This window comes from Oryctolagus cuniculus, chromosome 11 (assembly GCF_964237555.1).
Source record: "Oryctolagus cuniculus chromosome 11, mOryCun1.1, whole genome shotgun sequence".
Classification (NCBI taxonomy): Eukaryota; Metazoa; Chordata; class Mammalia; order Lagomorpha; family Leporidae; genus Oryctolagus; species Oryctolagus cuniculus.
Window position 1 is genome coordinate 116,267,987 of NC_091442.1, and position 21,210 is coordinate 116,289,196.

General features: G+C 49.0%; 1 protein-coding gene across 6 annotated transcripts in view; it reads left to right on the plus strand.

Annotated features, from left to right (window-relative positions):
• TNRC6B (trinucleotide repeat containing adaptor 6B) overlaps positions 1–21,210 on the plus strand; it is a 287,810-nt gene that overhangs the window by 87,388 nt on the left and 179,212 nt on the right. For all 6 annotated transcript variants that reach the window (XM_051834072.2, XM_051834078.2, XM_051834074.2 and 3 more), the window contains one exon: positions 8,655–8,742. In XM_051834072.2, coding sequence (XP_051690032.1) covers positions 8,698–8,742 — 45 coding nt within the window. In that variant the 5' untranslated portion in view covers positions 8,655–8,697. The remainder of the gene's footprint in view (positions 1–8,654; positions 8,743–21,210) is intronic.

Here is a 21,210-nt window from a genome sequence, read left to right on the forward strand (position 1 = left end):
CTAATCTGAACCATGCGGAAGCCAGGAGTGTAATATTCCATCTGGGTCTCTGGTGTCGGTAGAGGGTCCCAAATACTTGGGACGTCTTTCACTGCCTCCCCAGGTGCACTAGCGGGGAGCTGGATCAGAAGCAGAGCAGCTAGAGCGTGAACCAGCTCTCTGATGCGGGATGCTGGTGTTGAGGTGGCAGTCGCTCAGTGCACTGTGACACAACACCCGGCCTCCTGGCTGCTGCTTTAGTGCCACTCCCTGGCTTAAGAAGGTCTCATGGACCCTGCTTGCTACAGTTGTTGTCCTGTAAACCACTGAAAACCTGATTCCAATCCGTTTCTGGCTGCTGCTGCTGCTGCTGCTGCTGCTTTTTAAAGATTTATTTATTTTTTTGAAAAGCAGTGATGTGTAGATCTTCCCAGATGGTTTTCTGTGCCCTAGCTAGAGTTTTTTCATGGCCCATGCCTTGGTTGATGCTTTCCTCTTTGCTTAGGATTTGGAAGAAAGGGAAAGAACGCAGCTTCCTTTTTGTATCTTTCCTATTGGCCTCTTCTCCCAGGCTCCCTTGACAGGATTTCCTTGTCATCTGAGTTCTGATAGCACCTGTTGTTACTGCGCTAGTAAATTATTCATTATCCTACATTAGCGCTATTTGTATCTGTCTCCTTTACTAGTCCATAAGCCCTTGGAGACTTCTTGGAAAGGAACTAACTTATTTTTAATGCCTATTGGTTGCTCCTGGACACTTTGCTAGGAGCTGTACATACATTATTTAACTTAATCCTTGTCACACCTCTTCCTGCTCAGTTTTATGGCTAGAAATGCCAAGGATTAGAAAGTTAAGTAACTTGCCCGAGATTACCAAGCCACACTCCATTGCAGGAGTGATTCTGCCCCCTCGAAACCAGAGCTCCTTCCATTACACCACACTGGCCCAGCACCATCTGGTCTGAGGTGGTGACTCAGGAAATGTTTACTGAATTGATGTTTACTGCATTTTAAATAAAAAGCATTCAGTCAATTAAGTCATTCTTACATAGAAACTTACTGAATATGAAATGCCAGGATCATGATTTAAGTAAACTGAATACAGAGATTAACAAGAGAACAATATCGGTGTCAAAGATTTGACAGTCCGATTGCTATTACATAGAGGCATCTTTGAGAGCAAATATATCCAATACAGTTCCATAGTAGAGTTCACACACAGCCCACTGCGGGTGCTGAAGGAGGACCTGTCACTCTGCCTAGAGACGGATCAGGAAATACTTCATAAACGCTGAATCCTGAGTGATGAGTAGGGTGTTCCTTGGCAGCTCCAGGGGAGGGAAAAGCAGACAGAGTGGTGCAGATACAGCCGCGGGGACCTGAAACAGTCTGGCGTGTTGGTGACGCGGCAAGGGTTTCTGTGGGACCGGAGCACAGAGAGCAGAGAGACGTTAGCAGATGAGGCCGGACAGGCTGAGTGAGACCTGCGTCCAGGAGGGCTTCCAAAATACTGAGGTGTTTGCTGGTAGAGAAGACCTTACAGGGAATCTGCATGGCTTTACCCCGTGTGGTCCTTCCTGTGTGTGCTGAGCACGGTGCCATCACTCGCACAGAGAACTCACTGGTGCCAGCCCCGAGGTGGATGATGTGCTGTGGCAGAGAGCAGACTGCAGGCCGTCACCGCACCTGCCGGCAGCTCTGGTGCCGTTGTTCACCCCTCTGATGATGCTGACTTGATGTTTTCAGGACTCTGAGCGCCCACACCTCAGACCCCCTGCCACTCCCTAGCTGGACTGCTGCTCATCATACACTTCTTTTTTTTTTTTTTTTTTTTTTTTTTTTTTTTTTGACAGGCAGAGTGGACAGTGAGAGAGAGAGACAGAGAAAGGTCTTCCTTTGCCGTTGGTTCACCCTCCAATGGTCGCCGCGGCCGGCGCACCACACTGATCCGAAGCCAGGAGCCAGGTGCTTCTCCTGGTCTCCCATGAGGTGCAGGGCCCAAGCACTTGGGCCATCCTCCACTGCACTCCCTGGCCACAGCAGAGAGCTGGCCTGGAAGAGGGGCAACCGGGACAGAATCCGGCGCCCCGACCGGGACTAGAACCCGGTGTGCCGGCGCCGCAAGGCGGAGGATTAGCCTACCGAGCCACAGTGCCGGCCTATACACTTCTTTTTTTCTTAAAGATTTATTGATTTATTTGAAAGTCAGAGTTACACAGAGAGAGGAGAGGGAGGGAGGGAGGGAGGGAGAGAGAGAGAGAGAGGTCTTCTTTCCGCTGGTTCATTCCCCAGTTGGCTGCAATGGCCAGAGCTGCACGGATCCAAAGCCAGGAGCCAGGAGCTTCTTCTGGGTCTCCCATGCGGGTGCAGAGACCCAAGGACTTGGGCCATCTTCTACTGCTTTCCCAGGCCACAGCAGAGAGCTGGATCGGAAGTGGAGCAGCCAGGACTCAGACCGGTGCCCATATGGGATGCTGCTCCATTTCCGATCCGGCTCCCTGTTAATGCACCTGGGAAAGCAGTGGAAGGTGGCCTGAGTGCTTGGATCCCTGCACCCCATGAGGGAGCCTGGGGTGGAGTTGCAGGCTCCTGGCTTCAGCCTGGTCCCGCCCCAGCCATTGCAGCTGTTTTGGGAGTGAACCAGCAGATGGAAGATTTCTCTCTCTCTAACTCTGCCTTTTAAATAAATAAATAAATCTTTTAAGAAAGCAAAATTATGATAACAAGATTATTGGGGAAATAAGACTGATAAAGCTGAACTTAATTCTGAGGGAAGACAGGTATGTAAGTAGGGACCCAGGGGGTTGCAATGAATACTATTATCTACCCCTCCCAAGTTCTGAACCAATAGAGGGATAGGGGAGAGGAGTTACGTAGATAGAGATCAAAATGTCACTTTTTATTACCAATAAAGTTGACATAGGAAAAATGGCTTCTCTCTGAGGGCCAGTTGGCACTTTAATTCCAGACTCCAGGACTTAGCAGGTTTGTTCACCCAGCAGCACTGATCTGGAGTAAATCCAACTAGAAGAGGGAAGATACAGGGAAGAACAGGCAACCTGACGGAAGAGGTAGGGAAAGGGGCCAGGCAGTGCGAGTCTGGTTCCTTCTTCCAGACTCACTCATCAGCTGAGTCACTTCTCCCCCGATGGCATGGATCAGGGATGTGGTCAGGGCAAGAGTCATAAAAGCTTGATACTGTCCCATGTGGAGCACGGCATCAGGAGTCAGCGAAGGTTTTACTCTGCTGACTTTCCCCAGCTCTGTCTTTGAGTGCATTGGTCTTTTTTTTTTTAAATGAAGATTTTTTTTTTTCTTTTTAAAGATTTATTTATTTATTCATTTGAAAGTCAGAGTTACACAAAGAGAGGAGAGGCGGAGAGAGAGAGACAGAGACACAGAGAGAGAGAGAGAGAGAGAGAGAGGTCTTCCATCCGATGGTTCACTCCCCAATTGGCTGCAACGGCTGGAGCTGAGCTGATCTGAAGCCAAGGGCCAGGAGCTTCTTCCGGGTCTCCCACATGGGTGCAGGGGCCCAAGGACTTGGGCCATCCTCCACTGCTTTCCTAGGCCATAGCAGAGAGCTGGATTGGAAGTAGAGCAGCTGGGTCTTGAACCAGCGTCCATATGGGATGCCGGCGCTTCAGGCCAGGACGTTAACCCGCTGTGCCACAGCACCGGCCCCTAAAGATTTATTTTATTTATTTGGAATATAGAGTTACAGAGAGAGGTAGAGCCAGAGAGAAACAGAGAGGTCGTCCATCCAGTGGTTCACTCCCCAGATAACCACAAAGTCCAGAGCTGAGCTGATCCAAAGCCAGGAGCCAGGAGCTTCTTCCAGGTCTCTCACACGGGTGCAGGGACCCAAGGACTTGGGCCATCTTCTACTGCTTTCCCAGGCCATAGCAGAGAGCTGGATCAGAAGTGGACTTGAACCAGCGCCCACAGGGGATGCTGGTGCCGCAGTCTGGGGCTTTACCCTTCTGTACCACAGCGCCGGCCCAAGTGCATTGGTGCATTGGTCTTTTTTTTTTTTTTTTTTACAGGCAGAGTGGACAGTGAGAGGGAGAGAGAGACAGAGAGAAAGGTCTTCCTTTGCCGTTGGTTCACTCTCTAATGGCCGCCGCGGCCGGCGCGCTGCGGCCGGTGCACCGCGCTGATCCGATGGCAGGAGCCAGGAGCCAGGTGCTTTTCCTGGTCTCCCATGGGGTGCAGGGCCCAAGCACCTGGGCCATCCTCCACTGCACTCCCGGGCCACAGCAGAGAGCTGGCCTGGAAGAGGGGCAACCGGGACAGAATCCGGTGCCCTGACCGGGACTAGAACCCGGTGTGCCGGCGCCGCTAGGTGGAGGATTAGCCTAGTGAGCCGCGGCGCCGGCATGGTGCATTGGTCTTAATCAGTAAGCCTGGGTCAGCCTGGGCACACCTAGTTCTCTTCTCCTTTCCATCTATCTGTCTTTCCTTCTGTCGGTCCTTCCTTCCATCCATCTTACATCTTTCCATCAGAAGCCTCTTCATTTCCATTTTGCTTTTGAATCGCCCATATGAACCCAGATTTTGTGATGCGTGTGCTGTTTGAAAGTCACTGCTTTACAGCTTATATGCAGCAGATAATCAGTCTACTTTTTTGCTGGCTAAAGGGCCTGTGTGAAGAAAGTCTGTCTTCAAAGTCTAATCTTTGCCTCAGCCCTGCCTGCTTAGGAAGAGCTATGCTGGCATAGTTCAAGGTCAAGCGCAGGTCTCCATGTGCCGAAGCCAACAGGCCCGGTTCCCTGTTTCCTTTGTGGAAGTCTGCACAGTGGTGTTTGCTTGGAGGCCGGAGTAGCCAGTGCACACCTAGGCCACCTAAGCAGCTGACGACGTTCCCCTGAGCTTTCAGTTCTGCCACCCATGGCCACGCCCACTGTGGCTCATTTCTTGGTGAGGCCTGTGAGGCCCCCAAAGCTTTGTGAAGGTTTCTGTGCCTGGCGCTCCCAGCCTGGTCTCTATAGTAACAGCCATTTACCTGTGGCAAAGTTGCCATAACTACGTTCACCACTAGGGTCAAAATACTGTGTGGCTGTGGCTTATAAACCACTAATGCAGCCTCAGGAGCTGAAAACTGGTGCACAACTCGTGTGGCCTAATGTAAACTTCTCCTAGAAAACACTCTGGCCGTCCACAGCCCAGGCCCTGGCCCCAGAAAAAGCCTCAGAAATCCCACATGTGATTTATTACTCCCTGGAATATTGCATCATCTCTGCTTGTCACGGTTCCAGTTCCATCACCAGACATCAGGGTCTCTGAGACCCAGTAAATAACACTGTTCTTCCCTTGAGTGAGTTGTATTCCAACTGAGAGATAGGTGAAAGAGGAGGTTCGGGAGGCCCACCCCTGCCTCTGTTGCTATTGAGCTGTTTTGGAGAGCGTGACTTCATCTGCAGGCAAGTGAACTTGTTGACACGGAACCCGGAACCCAGCGGATGGATGTGGTCGCGGCCGGCTGGGAGCGTCCTGCGTGTGTGGGGGCTGGAGCCAGGAGCACTGTTGTGCTCCCTGGGGCAGCTGGCTTCCAGAGAAAGCGGGAGAAGGGGCTGAGCTCCGCCTGTCTTCTCTCATGTTCCGAACCCACATTCAGCAAGATCCTGTACCTCCTCTGGCGTGGCGCGTGTGCAGGTGGAGGGGAGCCAGCAGGGAACGCTCAGGGGATGGGCAGCCGCCTTCCTCTCCCACAGCACAGCTCCAGGGCCTGGCTGAGGACAGCTGGGGAGGGAAGAATGCAGAGGAGCGGAAGATCTCTGTGAGTGGGCCGGCTACATCGCTTCCTTAGTACCTGCTCTGTGTGTCCTGAGTACCAGGTGTAGGCGTGTTATCAGCTAGTCCTCAGAACAACCATTACCCCCAAGTTTCCACAGGGAAGCTGAGACTGTCCTTTTCTCAAGGCCTGACTGACAGGTACAGCCACAGTCACTGCTCCCTGTCCCTCCCAGCCCAGCGCCTGAGTGGTTCAGGTCCTCGGTTAGTGTCCCTGAGCGATTTCTACTGTGAGCACACTGGGACGTGGAGGTCTGGGGAAGGAGAGTGATGCTTACTTGGGCCCTGGTGAATGGCCCCAGGATAGGGTAGGATCTTGTGAGGAGATGCTGGATCTTAGGAAGTGAATGTAGGGGCACGAGTCAGTCGTGGAGGTGGGAGGGCCTAGGGGATACAGAGGACAGAGGTCAGTGTTGGGGGAGGAGTCGGTGAGAGCAAACAGCTGTCGGAGAAGAGGGAGCTGATGCAGTTGGGCAAGTCACGCTGAGGAGATGTAAGAAAGATGGACCGGAGCATCCGGAAAGGACGGAGTACGCGAGCTGTAGCAGATGGAGAGGCCTGCACAGTGAGAGCAGGGACCTCGTCCTGAGTCCCCACCATGGCCCACCCTCCCTTCTTCCCGCCCTCCTGTTCCCTGCCAGGGCCTCCCCCTGGCTGAGCCCAGCCAGCAGCAAGTTGAGCATGGGACACACAAGAGGCAGCATGGATCTGGGCCAAGCAGAGAGTGAAGGGCTCCGGATCCCGGGCTGTGCCTGAGCCAGGGCCTGGGGCCGTGAATGGTGCTCTCAGCTCAGCCATGCCGATAATGCATCATCTGTGGAATGCAGCTGATTGTGGTGAAGTGGGAGAACTTGAACACATTTGGGGAGCAGTTTGCATAGCAAATCTTTCTAGACTTGTTGCCAGGTTTTTCTGGAGCTGTGAACTTCATTCTCAAGGAAAGAGCAGTTCAGTTTTTACATGAGTGTTGTTAACAGGTGGGGGGCAGATGCTGTCCCTCTTGCTGTGGGCATCCTGTGGGTCTCATAGGGAGTGGGTGGTGTTGGTCCATCTGAGAGTGAGGGATTGTAGGCTGATTGAGAGCTTCTGCTATGCTAGTGTCACATTTCACATCACACAGATACAAAGTCTTTCCCAAAAATGTCTCATTTGGTGCACATAGCAGATAACCTGATAGCCCTTCCCGCCCACCAGCAAGGAGACAGCTTCCTGGAATGACATCTTGATCTCAGCTTGAGGCTGACTGAGCAGGTCACCAGGCTGTGGTGCGTTTGTGGAGAGATGTCTACACACACCCAACAGAAACTCACCAGCTTTCTTTTGGAGCTTACAGTTTGTTGCTGTGAGACTTTTAAAGTGTTTTCCCCTGAGAGTCAAGATGAAAAAAATAAAATAAATTATATTGTCTTATGTAAAAATAAATTTAAAAAATAAAGCCTTTGTCAGACTTGTCAGTGACCATGCCTGCATTGTGATAGATTTGTGTCTGTTGATTATTCCTTGATAAATACATATTGAATGCATTAATGCATCGCATAGAGATTCAGGAGTTTTGGCACATTTTAATTCTCAGAATTTTAAACTTTTGCTTGGCTCGTTCTTGGAGGAAAAATTATGGCTTTTGCCCCATAGAGAGTCTAATCTCCTATAAAAATAAGTGGGGTGGGGCTTTAGCCTAGTGATTAAGACACCTGCATCTCATATCTGAGTACCTGGGTTTGAGACCCCACTCTAGTTCCTGAAATCCGGCTTCTTATTAATGTGGACCCTGGGAGGAGTGGTGATGTGTCAAATAATTGGGTTCCTGTTACCTGCTTGGGAAACCTGGACTGCGTGCCTGACCATTGCCCAGCTCCAGCTGTTGAGGGCATCTGGGGAGTCAGCCAGAAGACAGGAGCTCTGTCTGTCAGTCTGCCTTTCTGCCTCATGATAAATAAATTAAAAGAAATTTTTAATTAACTGGCAGTTTATTAAGCATATTTGCTTAAAGTGATGAGATTAGCCATTAAAGTGTTTCTTAACTTCAATTTAAAAAATGTTGAACATAAATTATAAAGCCAAGAAGCCCCGCAGTTCCTGTAGCCTGCCTGGTATCCAGGTGGTGCAGACTACTGCAGCACATCTTCCCAGGGCATCCATTCTGCAGGTTGACATCCCTAAGCGTTGTTGAAGATTTCCACAGTTGGGGCTGGCACTAGGGCACAGCAGGTAAAGCCACTGCCTGCAGTGCCGGCATTCCATATGGGCGCCAGTTCAAGACCCGGCTGCTCCACTTCTGATCCAGCTCCCTGCTATGGCCTGGGACAGCAGTAGAAGATGGCCCAAGTCCTTGGTGCCCCTGCACCTGTGTGGGAGACCTGGAAGAAGCTCCTGGCTCCTGGCTTCAGATCGGTGCAGCTCCGGCTGTTGTGGCCAATTGAGGAGTGAACCAGCGGATGGAAGACTTCTTTCTCTGCCTCTCCTTTTCTCTCTGTGTAACTCTGACTTTCAAATAAATAAATAAATCTTTTAAAAAAAGCCAAAAAACAAGATTTCCACAATCGCCTCTGCCAGAAGCCAAGTGAAACAGGGACAGAAATGTAGAGCTGACAGTGTCCAGTGCCGCAAGCCCTTCCTTGCTATCCTGCCGCACGGTGGGGAGTGTCCCACTGTCCAACCTCCCTCCTGCCTTCCTCAGATGTATGTGTGCATGCACATATGTGGACACATCACATACATGTCACATACGCATGCAATTGCACGTACCACACATGCACACACACATCACACGCACACAGGACTAAGCTGCTTAATGGTCTTGGTGACAGGATTTCAGTCTAAACTTTTGGAAAAAAAAGAATTTTTACCCTGAATCCTTACGTGTTCTTTTTCTTGTGTCCTAGGCGGCGGCTGTGTTTCCACCAAGCTCGTGCAGCGTCCACTGCCATGCAGACCACGGAAGGGGAGGCGCCGGGAGAGGGCAGTTCCAAGGTCAGCACGTTGCATCGTGTCCACCCGGTGGCCTGTCTGGAAGTCGACAGTGGAGCCTGGGGAGGAGCACAGTGGGAGTTTTGTGTCAGGAGAAGTTACATTGGTTTAAATTTGGACCTAAGCTAAGACCAGAAAGAGTTTTTTCTCTTCAGTATACATTTTTGTTATGCTACATGACTAATTGAAAACAGACTTTACTGTGCTACAGAGGACTTGGCGGTTCATGTCTCGAGTATTAGCACTGTACCTTTTAAGTTCTGTTAGGAGAGTTACATAGCCTTGGAAAATTAAAACAGGCTGGAAGTACAGAAAGGAAAGGCAGAAGCCTGCCCTTCATCCTGCCGTGCAGGGGTAGGCACGAGCGATTTTTAGACACTTTTCCATGGTGCATTTTTAGTTGGTCATTTGTTCGTCTGGTTTCTCATGTAAAGCTGGGGGACCTGTCTTCCACACACCCTGTGTGACCATGGCTGCCTGTGCCTCCACACCTCTGTGTCCTGCTTTTCCTTGGCTCCTCCCTGGCCTGGTTCCATGGAGCTCTTAGGATCCCCTTGCTCCCTCACTGTCCTTCTCCCCACTCGAAGTTGTCTCTGGTTCTCCCTGGGAGCTCCTGAGGGAGTCTCCTGTTTCCTGAACAGGAACCGTGGTTGCATTATCCTTTGTCCCAGATCCACCCGAAAGACCCTGTGCTGCCGCCGTTCCTCCTACCCTGGCCTGTCGTCTCTGCAGGAGCAGGAGCCCCACGTATCACGCTGAGTGGAAGAAGCCAGGCACAGACAGACACACATTGTTTGACTTCATTTAGGTGACATGTGTGGAGCAGGCTGGTGGTTTCTGAGGACTGAGGAGTGAATGGCACAGACGGCTCAGTGGCTCTGGTGTATCCGTTTAGATGATGAAAATGTTTTGGAGCCAGGTGGAGGTTTTGGGTTTCACAAAATTGTAAGCATACTAAATGACATTAATTGTCCATCTTAAAATGTTCTTTTTATGTTAGGTAAATTTCACATCAATAAGTCATTAAAATTTTGGAAAAGGAAGTAGAATGTGACCGGCTTCCTGTCACATCAGCCCTCACTGCCTGTTGGCCTGTGCCAGCACTGGATTTAGGGAGGCCACGCCCTCCTCACCTCTGCAGAACTTTCTGAGGGGGTCAGAGAAGCAACTGCTCCTGCCCAGTCACTTTCACTTCTTCGTGAGCCCCTGCAGGGCCAAGCGGAAGGACTGTGCTGTCCTGTGCTCTTGTGCTGTTCTTTCTCACCAGATCTGCTCCTTCCTCCTGAGCCAGAGCAGAGCTGTAGACGTACACCTGCCTCTCCCCGAGGCTGCGCAGAACCAGTGAGACACACACGCAGCACACACTCAGGACACTCAAGATCCACACCCCAGGCTTTCTGAAGGGTGCGTCTACCCTTCCAAAGTTCCTGGTTTATTGATCTATAACAAAATACTAGATTAAGGAAGACTGGGTTCTTGGATCCTCTGGCTAGTGCGTTTACACTGTGGGAAATTGCTTGGTAAGCCTGTAGCTAGACCAATGTAGAAGGTGTTACTGTGCCATAAGCTCAGTTTCTGCCTTCTTCTTGGGGGGAAAAGACTAGCTGTCTTGATTTTTTTTTTTAATTACTGAAGTGTCAGTTCAGAATCAACTAGACTAAGGATGAAAGACCATTCTTTTTATCCTTGGAGTAACTAGACACTTCTGTCCTCAGGAAGTCGTTTACAACTTCAGCTTCGTCAGTCCTAGTTTAGTTTGGGTTTTTGTGGCCTCCTTCTCCCTCCCCACATATTTTCTTTTGGGTTTAAACCTTACATTTGGGATGATTTCATGTTAGTGCAGAAAATTGCCATAGTACTATGACGCTGTAACATGTGGATGTCTGTTAATAGGAAGAAACCAGAAAAGATTTGTTTATGAGGGCAAATAGGGAGTTTTCTACAAACATAGTGATTGTGGGCTAAACCAAGTTTTTTCTAATCAATCTTAAGCATGTGTTATCAGGGATATAACATGAGCCAAAAAAGACAGAGTTCCTATTCTCAACGTGGTTACATTTTAGTGAGATACATAAATACATATAAGTGAAGATGATAACGAAAGGTTAGGGTAAGTATTACACAGAAGATAAAATAAAGCCCTGTCGTGTAGGGTGTCTGGGAGGGTGAACTCAGGCAGTCAAGGAGGGAGCTGGATGAGAGCAAAAGGACAGGCACCTCCTGCGTGAGAGCTGGAAGAGCCACGTTCTGGACAGAGGACAGAGGAGCAGCTGTCAGAGCTCCTGGCCTCTCCCAAGAAGTGTAGGAAACCCTGGTGGCCTCGGACGTGGGATGCTTTGGAGGCAGAGCTGCGTTGGGAACTTTTCACCTAGAGATCAAGAGAAGCTCCGGAAGAGCTGCTGTTGGCAACATCAGCTGCTGCCATGAGCCGGGGAGGCTGAGCGCTGAGAAGTGGCATCTGGCTTTGTTCTTTTGTTTTCCTGTAAAGATTTATTTTATTTGAACTGTACAGTGGCAGAAAGGACAGAGACAGAGAGATCTTCCATCTGCTGGTTCATTACCCAAAAGGCTGTGACAGGGCGAGGCCAGGCTGAAGCCGGGAGCCAGGAACTTGATGCAAGTCTCCAACATGGATTGTGGGGGCCAAGTCTTCGGGCCATCTTCTGCTGCCTTCCCAGGTGCAGAGCCACTGGAACTTGAACCCTGGTGTGGGATGCCAGAGTTGCAGGGGGAGGGCAGATACTTAACCTACTGTGCCACAGTGCCAGCCCTTTTTTAAGAATTATTAGGAGTAAACACTGTTATGTAACAGGTTAAGCTGCCACCTGCAGTGCTGGCATCCCATATGAGTGCCAGTTCAAGTCCTGGCTGCTCCACTTCCTATCCAGCTCCCTACTAAGACAGAGAGGTCTTCCATCACCGGTTTACTCCTCAAATAGTCACAAAGCCAAAGCTGGGCTGATCTGAAGCCAAGAGCTTCCTCCAGGTCTTCCACACAGGTGCAGGGGCCCAAGGAGTTGGGCCATTCTCCACTGCTTTCCCAGGCCATAGCAGAGAGCTGGACAGGAAGTGGAGCAGCCAGGACTGTAACTGGTGCCCATATGGGATGCCGGCACTGGAGGTGGCAGCTTTACCCAGTTTGCCACAGTGTCAGCCCCATAAATAAATCTTTCTTTTTTTTTAAGATTTATTTATTTTTTACTTGAGAGTCAGAATTACACATAGAGAGAAGTGGCAGAGAGAGAGAGAGGTCTTCCATCTGATGGCTCACTCCCCAATTGGCCGCAACGGTCGGAACTGCACCGATCCGAAGCCAGGGGCCAGGAGCTTCTACCAGGTCTCCCATGCCCTGCAGGGGCCCAAGGACCTAGGCCATCCTCTACTGCTATCCCAGGCCATAGCAGAGAGCTGGATTGGAAGAGGAGCAGCCGGGACTAGAACCGGTGCCTACATGGGATGCCGGTGCTTCAGGCCAGGGCATTAACCTGCTGCACCACAGCACTGGCCCCAATAAATAAATCTTTAAAAAAAAAAAAAAAAAAAAAAAAAAACCACACACACACACACACCTAGTAAAAGAGAAAGAAAACCAGAAGATATTTTGGAGAGATGAATATGTTCTACATCTGATAGGGCTGCTATATACAATTATAATCAAACACAGTTGTAGGAATTGGGGGGAGGGGATTGATTGGCACAGTGGTTCAAGACACAGCTTCCCACACCCCATATCAGAATTCCTGAGTTTGAGTCCCGGCTCTGTTTTTCATTCTGCTTCCTGCAAATGCACACTCTGGAAGGCAGCAGATGATGGCTCAGGTACCTGGGTCCTGTCCCTCCCATGGGAAGATCCAGATTAAGTTCCATGCTCCTGGCTTCAACCTGGCCCAGGCCCTGGTTGTTGAAGGCATTTGGAAAATGAACCAGCTGGTAGATTTCTTTCCCTTTCTGCCTTTCAAATAAATAAAAATTTTATAAAATATTAAAATTAAAACATAGGTACGTTTTATCTGATGAAACTGTAAGAGTGACAATTGAGTAGGAGTGGAGAGTAGGGTAGAGGAATGGGTGGAACAGAATGGCAGAGTGTTGACACCTGTTGATGCTTAGGGATAGGTTACATTGGGGTGCCTTTGTATTTGTTTTGTGTATGTTTGAAATTTTCCATTATAGGAAAGATTTTAAAAAGAACTTACTAATGGAGTTGAAGCGTGCCATTTCACTGGGGGAGGAAGAGCAGAAACCAGGGTTTATGGGTCAAAGGGAGATTAAATGGTAAAAAAGGAAGAGGGTGGCTAACATCTCCCATGCATCTTTAGAAAATTTGGAAGTAAAAGGAGATGGAGTTAGTGGAAGATTCCAAACTGCAGGACATCTGTGCACATTGAGAAGAGAGAGAAGAAACCGGGAAGGCAGAGTGTGCAAAGGGTGCGTCAGGTTTACAAACCAGAGGGAACTCTGCTTCGCTCACTTCTGTTTGGTGGTAACGCGTGTTGGGAGGAAGAAAGGAAGAAAGTGGGTTAGGCTTTCTTCATGTTGTCTGGGAGATAGAAGTCGTCGCTACTGGGGGAGTACCCAAAATGACAAGTTCAGATTTCTTATTAAGGGAAAGTTGAGGAACTGAAGTCAGAGATAAAATGTTAAGAATAGTTAATATCCTCTCTCTCTCTCTCTCTCTCTCTCAAATAGATGAAAAATAAACAAACATTTGAGAAAAGGAGGGTGGACATGTGACACAACAGGTTAAGCTGCTGCTTGGGATGCCTGTACTCATGTCGGAGTGCTGAGTGAAGTTCAGCGCCTCTGCTTCCTGTCTGGCTTCCTGCTAATACTCCTGGGAGGCAGCAGATTATGCCTTAAGTGCTTGAGTCCCTGCCACCTACTTGGGAAACGAGGATGGAGTTCCTGGCTCCTGGCTTTGGCCTGGCCCCTAGCCCTGACTATTGTGGGCATTTAGTGAGTGAACCAGTAGTGAACCATTCTTCTCTTTCCTCTCCTTGCCCCTCCCCCCCAACAGTGGAAACTAAATATGTTCTAAAAAGCATAGTTGGGGGGGGGGGGTCAGTGCTATGGTGCAGTGGATTAAAGCCCTGTCCTGAAGCACTGGCATCCCATTTGGGTGCCGGTTCGAAACCTGGCTGCTCCACTTCCAGTCCAGTTCCCTGCTATGTGCTATGGCCTGGGAAAGCAGAAGATGGATCAAGTTGTTGGGCCCCTGCACCTGCGTAGGAGACCCAGAAGAAGCTTCTGGCTCCTGGCTTCAGATCCGTGCAGCTCTAGCCGTTGCAGCCAACTGGGGAGTGAACCATCGGATGGAAGATCTCTCTCTCTCTCTCTCTCTCTCTCTCTCTGCCTCTCCTTCTCTCTGTGTAACTATGACTTTCAAGTAAATAAATGATTCTTTTTTTTTTAAATCATAGTTAATAACTGAGGTCAGTATGGTTTACAAAGTGCCCAGGTGAGTGTTGTGCGGTAGAAATCAGGGCTGCCTAGGAGTGGGCAGGGCTGGTACAGGAGGCTTCGTGGAGAATGAGGATTTAATGCGCAACATCTTCCTTAGTTTTTCCTGGAGAGAGATGTTGTTCTTCAGGAGTTGGGAAGCACGGATCCTGATCCCTTGAGTATAGGACAGTGTCTTGCTCTACTGGGAAGACAGAACAGTGCCGGTGCAGCGGGCCCTGAGGCACTGCTGCAGGCAGACCCTAGACGGCACGCCAGGGTTCTTTCCATTTCTCTTTATTTGTTTTCAGCCCTTCCCCTCCTCTCTCGCCCTTCTCCAGGCATTTACTGAGAGCCTCACGTTAGTCTAGAACTGGTTTTACTCTCCAGAGTGGCCGCTAGGATGCAATTCCATGTGACCTGCCTCATTCTCAGAAGTGCTGCTGGCCTGGGTGCGTCTGTCGTAGTGACTGAGGGGAGACGGAGCGGCATCCCCGGGGACTCAGAAACCCCTGCACGCAGGCTCTGCAGAACGGTGACGATTCTCTTCTCTTCCCACGGTTCTCTATATTCTCTGCAGGGCTGATTGGATTTCCCTGCTGTGCATGTGAAAGAGAGAACTGAGTAGAACTAATTCAGTTACCCAGACATCTGTCCAGTGTATCCATACTTTCAGAAGTTAAACATGAAAGTTACGCTCTGTAAAAAGTCTGACGTGGGCATTTGGTGCAGCCATTAAAATCGCCACTCGTTATGCCCGCAGCCCAGATCAGAGCGTGGGATTTTGAGTGCCCACTCTTTTTCTGGTCCAGCTTCCTGTACCCTGAGACGAGCAGGGGATGGCTCAAGTGCTGGCCCAGCTGATAAACTTTGGTAGTCACTCAGTTAATTATTTAATTCAACAGACGCTTAACTGGGAAATCGTGTTCGCTGTTGTCCAGCATATGGGCATGTAACATTTTGTAAGATGTGGCCTTTGCCTGCTCGGAACTTTCAGTTGAGAGAGGTAACCCTCCAGTTTGGGTTATGACGTTGGTGTTAAACGTGAGCCTGTGTCAAAGCAGTGAATTCCTTCTGGATGTTAGTGCCGTGATGGGGAAGATAACCCTTGATTTGGGTATTATATGGAAGGTGTCTTCCTGTTTGTTTTATTGGTTTGTTGGTGAGTGGGTGGGGATGAGAGAAGGGTGTTGCAAGCTGAGTTGGAGACACTGGGGTGCTGCCCACATGGCAGTGTCTGTCAACCAGGTACAGTTATGGGGTGGAGCCAGGATAGGACAGGGCTGGAGATGAAGAATTGGGAATCACTCAATTTAATAGTTGAGAGCTGGGCATTTGGCCTAGCAATTAAGTCACCCATGCCCCACATTGGAGTAGCTGGGTTCAGATCCTGGTCCTAGCTCCGCATTTCAGCTTCTATCCAATGCGGACATTGGACGGCAATAGTAATAGCTCGAGTAGTTGGGTATCTGCCACTCATGTGGTAGACCTGGATTGAATTTGGCTCTGCCCAACCCTGGGCCCAGCCCTGGCTATTGCAGGCATTTGGGAAAGGAACCAGCACAGGGGAGCTCTGTCTCTTTTCCTCTCAAATAAATAAATTTAAAAATTAACAGTTGGAACTATGAGATTAGATGAAATTGCTGTGGCTGAATGTGAACAGAGAGGTCCAAGGACAGAACCTGGGGAAATGCATGTTTAGACAATCCTAAAAGAAGGAAACAGAGAGATCTTTCAAGCAGCAAACCTACCTCAAATCTCTTTTTGTCAGGTTTGTAGTGAATAAGACTTTGAAGGTGTGTACCTCAAAGAATGTGCATTCTTTGTGGGGAGACAGGTGACAAGACACATGGACAAGAGTGCTAAGCTAGAGTGAACATGGAAGCTGTTTGCCAGGGCCGGCAGGACAACGTCTGTTCCAGGAGTTGGCTCTCGAGCTGATGCCCGAGTGGCAGGGAGGAAGCTCTCACAACCACACGTGAGCTTTCTGAGTCAGGAATGACCCAGAGACCCTAAGGTGGATGAAGGAGAGGAGAAGCAGCCGGAGAGTGCAGCCCAGGACAAAGCAGATTTACGCGGGGAGAGGTGGCTGGCTGCTGTGTTACACGTCATTCAGAGGGCAGGGAGAAACGGCCGCCCAGAGCGGACGTTCCGTGTGGTGAGGAAGACTGGGCTGCAAGCAGGCCTGCAGATAGGTGTATAGCCACGCTCACAGCCGCACACAGGTGGTGTGCTCCAGGCCTGACAGTGGGTGAGCAGTGGACAAGACATTTTGCTGTGTACCTAGGATGGGGTGCTACTCAGCCTTAAAAAGGAAGGGAGTTCTGGTGTACGCTACAAAACAGGTGACCCTTGAGATAGTTCACCAAGGGAAATGAGCCAGTCACAAAGATAAAAATCAAGTGATTTAACTTACGTAAGGTTCTGGAGGACCCGATTCATAGAAACAGAAGGTAGAGTGGTGATTTACCGGGACTGGTGGGAGCGAGGAATGAAGACAGCGTCACTGCTAGCAGGCATGGGAAGCGTTTATTCTGCCAGGCACCATTTGGATATTTATAACATCATTTGCAGGACATTTAAAATTATCAACTTAAAATTAGGCTGCTGTAGGTTTATTGAATTTCAGGTCCTGCCTGTGGTTGCCTTGGCAGAGACAGACCAAATGATTCCACAGCCTGTGGGCCAGATGTTCCCCACCCCTGGAAGGAGCCCAGAGTTTCAGATGTTTCGGTTGGGGAAGATGAAGTTTTGGAGATAGATGGTGGTGCTGGCCGCAGAGCGGTGTGAACAGTCTCCACAGCCCGAGCTGTACACTGCGGAGCGCCTTGTGGAGGGCGGGCCTTGGAGCAGTGGTTAAGACTTCACTTGGGATGCCTGCATCCTGTATAGAGAGCCTGGGCTCGAGTCACAGCTCTGTTCCTGACTCCAGCTCCCTGTTGGTGCACACCTGGAAGGCAGCCGGTGATGGCTCAAGGATTTGGATCCTTGCCCCAGTTAACATTAGATTTAATAGTGAAAGACTGAATGCTTTATCTTTTAGATTAAGAACAAAGAAAAAGGACGAACAATTCCCCCACTCCTGTTCAAAACTGTGTTTGTACTTGAGGTTGTAGCCGTGAGAGCAAGGCCAGAAAAAGAGGCATCCAAATTGGAAATGAGGAATTAGAGTATCTTATTAGTGGTCCACATGATTGTCTCATGTAGAAAATCCGACAGAAACTCCAGAAGTGAGCAGTGAATAAGTTGTAGTCCGCAAAGTTGGTGCACAAATAACAGCTGTGTTTCTACGTACTTGTGCTAGCAGTGAGCAGGTTTGGAGCAGGGTCTCTTCAGAGGTGGTCCAGGATAGAGCCCTTATGAAAGAGGAGAGCGTGGACCTGGAGACCGGCAGGCAGGCAAGGCGTCATGTGGGGTGAAGGCAGCTGTCTGCAAGCCAGATTCTTCACCCTCAGCCCTCAGGCCAGCCCTGCCTACACCTGGAGTACAGGTTTCGAACTTCCAGAACTGTGAGGTGATCAGTTTCCATTTTTTGAGCCTCAAGGTTTATGGTATTTACCCAACAAAAAAGAAGGTGTACATCTTAATGAGGACTTCTCAGTGGATGTCGACAGCAGCTTTATCTGTAAAAGCCAAAATCTGGAAGCAGCCCAGACATTCATCAGGTCGTGGTGTATTCGAAGCAGTGGAATACTGCTCACTGTGGAAGAGAAATGAATTAGCAGTACGTTAAGCCACGTGCTTCAAAATAATTATGCTCAGCAGTGGGAACCAGAGAGAGAGGCCATGCTATCTGATACGGACTTATGTGAGCTCTAGAAAATGCAAACTCATGACAGAAAGTGCAGCAATGGCTGCCTGACCCAGAAGAGAAAGACAGAAAAAAGGGACACAAAGGAGCCTTTTGGGTGTCAGACATGTTGTCTTTCTTGTGTTGATGTTTCTGTGTGTGTGTACATATATGTCAGTGAAAACCACATTATGTACTTTGACTACATGGAGCTTAATATACAAAGGGTCTTCAGAAAGTTAATGGAAAATGGATATTATGAAAAAACTACACATAGCATTCACATTTTTTTCACAGCAAGATAAACTTAAATGTTTTCTGTACTTATTTGAGAGGCATAGAAACAGAAAGACTTCTTCTCTTGTCTGCTGGCTCACCCCCCAAATGCTTAGCACGGGGCCAAAGCCAGGAGCCAGGAGTTCAATCCAGGCCTTCCATGTGGGTGGCAGAAGCTCAGTTACTTGAACCATCACAGCTGCCTCCCACAATCTGCATTAGTGGATAGCTGGAGTCAGGAACCAGAGTCAGGAACCCAGGCACTCCACTGAGACACAGGCATCTCAGCCACTAGGCCACACACCAGCCCAATAAAACTACCTTTTAATTCCATTTTCCAAGAACTCCCGGAAGTACTCTCATATTTATGTCAGTTACACTTCATACAACCTTTAAAATCCAAACTTTTTTCAAAAGGAAGCAGCCAACAACAAAAAATCTGTTGTCGACATTGAAAAGAGCAGTTTTAGAAGAGTAGAAAAAGTAGAGGCAAAAAATTAGGCCTGGACATGGTAGATTAAATCCAGTTCTTAATCTGTTGCCCTTTAAATTCTACTGAAAGTACTTTTAATAAAGTTTTATTTATTTGAGAGTTAGAATTATAAAGAGAAAAGAGAGAGACAGAGAGAGATCATCCATCCACTGGTTCACTCCCCAGATGGCTGCAATGGCCCAGGCTTGGCCAGGATGAAGCCAGGAGCCAGGAGTTTGGCAGGGGCCCAAGCACTTGGTCCATCTTCCCCTACTTTCCTAGACTATTAACAGGGAGCTGGATCTGAAGTGGAGCACCCAGTACTTGAACCGGCACCCATATGGGATGCTGATGTTGCAGGCGGCAGCTTCACCTGCCACGCCAGAGTGCCAGCCTCCCACTGAAAGTCTTTTTACAAATGATTTTAGCTGGAAGATGTGAATAGAAGAGAAGATGAAGCAGATAAGAGATACCCAACACAATTTTAGAAGCTAGGAAGCTTTTGTAGTAATATGAAAAGCAGCAGAGTTAGTTGAAGAAGTCAGAAGCATCAAGGCGCCAGGTACCCTGCCCCTCACATGCAAATGGAGGGCTGTCCTCCTGTTCTTGGGCAGAAAACTGAGAAAAACTGAGGGTGAACGTAAGTTTATTACCCAGAAAAAACAATGATTAAATAAAAGTTTCTATGCGGATATGAGACTGAGCCAGCTCTCTTCCCCAAGCCAGTCCCAAAACTGGAAGCTGTCTTCCGGCTGTCCGGCTGAGGATTGAGGGGTGCATTGGCAATTAAACAACACTGCAGGGAATGGATCTGCAGATGCAAGCCGTCTGAGGGTTCTCCCAGTGAAACAGAAGTCCTGCGTCCCTTCCTGACCACCCTCAAGGAAGCTGACTGCTGGATGCACAGCCCGGCTGCCCTCCTCCACACACAAAAGGAGCCTTCACTCTCTTGTGGCCTTAGTCTTCAATGTCAGTGAGTGGACAGGGATGACTGGATGCTGGATGATGTGTACCAAACTCCACGAAACTCGATTGCAAGGACCTAGCCAGTATCAGTTCAATAAGTGAGAAAAGGAACCTTACTGGGTGGTTTGCATTTGTAGAAAACTATCAGACAAAGAGAAGATCTTGTGAATTCCTAGAGAAGAAAAAGGTCACATCCAAAATATTAGGACTTGGGACGATGACTTAGAACTTCTACATGAGCAACCCTGGAGCTGGGAAACAGAGGGACCTTCACCCTGCGAAAGTTTAGAAGCAAAAACACTGACTACCTTCAGCTGCTCCGGTAAGCACGTCAGTAAAATAAGGGTTATTTGTGTGGACAAAATGAGGTCATTTCTGTCATTCAAGACCTCAAAAAACACCTTTATACATCTTTTACCAGGAAGTCTCTGGAATCTGTGCTCCACTAAACCAAGGAATGAGCCGTGAAAGAGAAGGGGTCTGGGAAACACACTTGACCCTTGGGGAGAGGCAGGAATGCAGAGATGAGGGGGGATTGGTCCTGGCAGATGTCAGAACCTGTGCTTCTGGAGAGCCAAGGACAGGTCAGAGAAACCCCTGAGGACCAGGCGCCTCCCAGGCCGAGGAAGCTGGTAGGTTAGATTACCTGAGGTGAACAGACGAAGAGGAGAACTAGTGAGAAATACTTAACAGATACTAAGGGAAAAAAATGGGGAGCGAGAAAGAATAAAATGAGGAAGCAATAATTGTTGGTTTCAGGGAAGATCAAAGATAATACAAGGAAGGAAATTTAATTATACCATTCCACATGATTCTGCTGTACCTGTTACTTGCTTTGTGATAGCACTGGAAGTGGTGAATATTGATTTAAACAAAAGTGGGGACTGAACTTTGGGAGGCTGGGGGCGGAGAGGTGCATGTTGGGGGGCAGGGGTCAGAGCAATTTAAAAAAGAAGTAACCCTGTGATAATATCATTTGGCTTTCAAAATCACGTGTCTGTGTGTGTGTGTGTGTGTGTGTATTACTTTGCTACAAATGTATGCATTTTATGTCAGATCAGCAGGAGAACATGGAAGTAGTGGGGTATCATTTGAAGCTTTGGGTAATAAAAGAAGGGTTAAAACAGGATATTTGGGGAATATCACAAGGCCAAAAATAATTTTTTCAAAATATGATAGTGATTGCAAAATATGTGTAAGGTTGAGGGGGATTGATTTGCTGGAAAAGAGGAAAGAATAGGAGGAAGAAGGATCCCTGGGAAGGTGAGATCCTAGCCAGACCCTGGTTGTGAACATCAGGAGTGTAGGGCTGGCTTTGGAGAGCTGTGGGAGGGGCGGGGCCATGGGCGGAGGTGCAGGTTGCTGTCCTGAGATGAACAAGGGGCTCTTAGGACAACTCTAGGAGGGACTAGGGAGCATGCCCAGTGGCAGGGACCAACTTCCACTTCTTTTAGGAGACCGGAAAAGTAAGTCGTTGAGGGCATGGGGTGGATTCAGTCCTTGAACCTGGTGGAGCACAGGAGAGGCA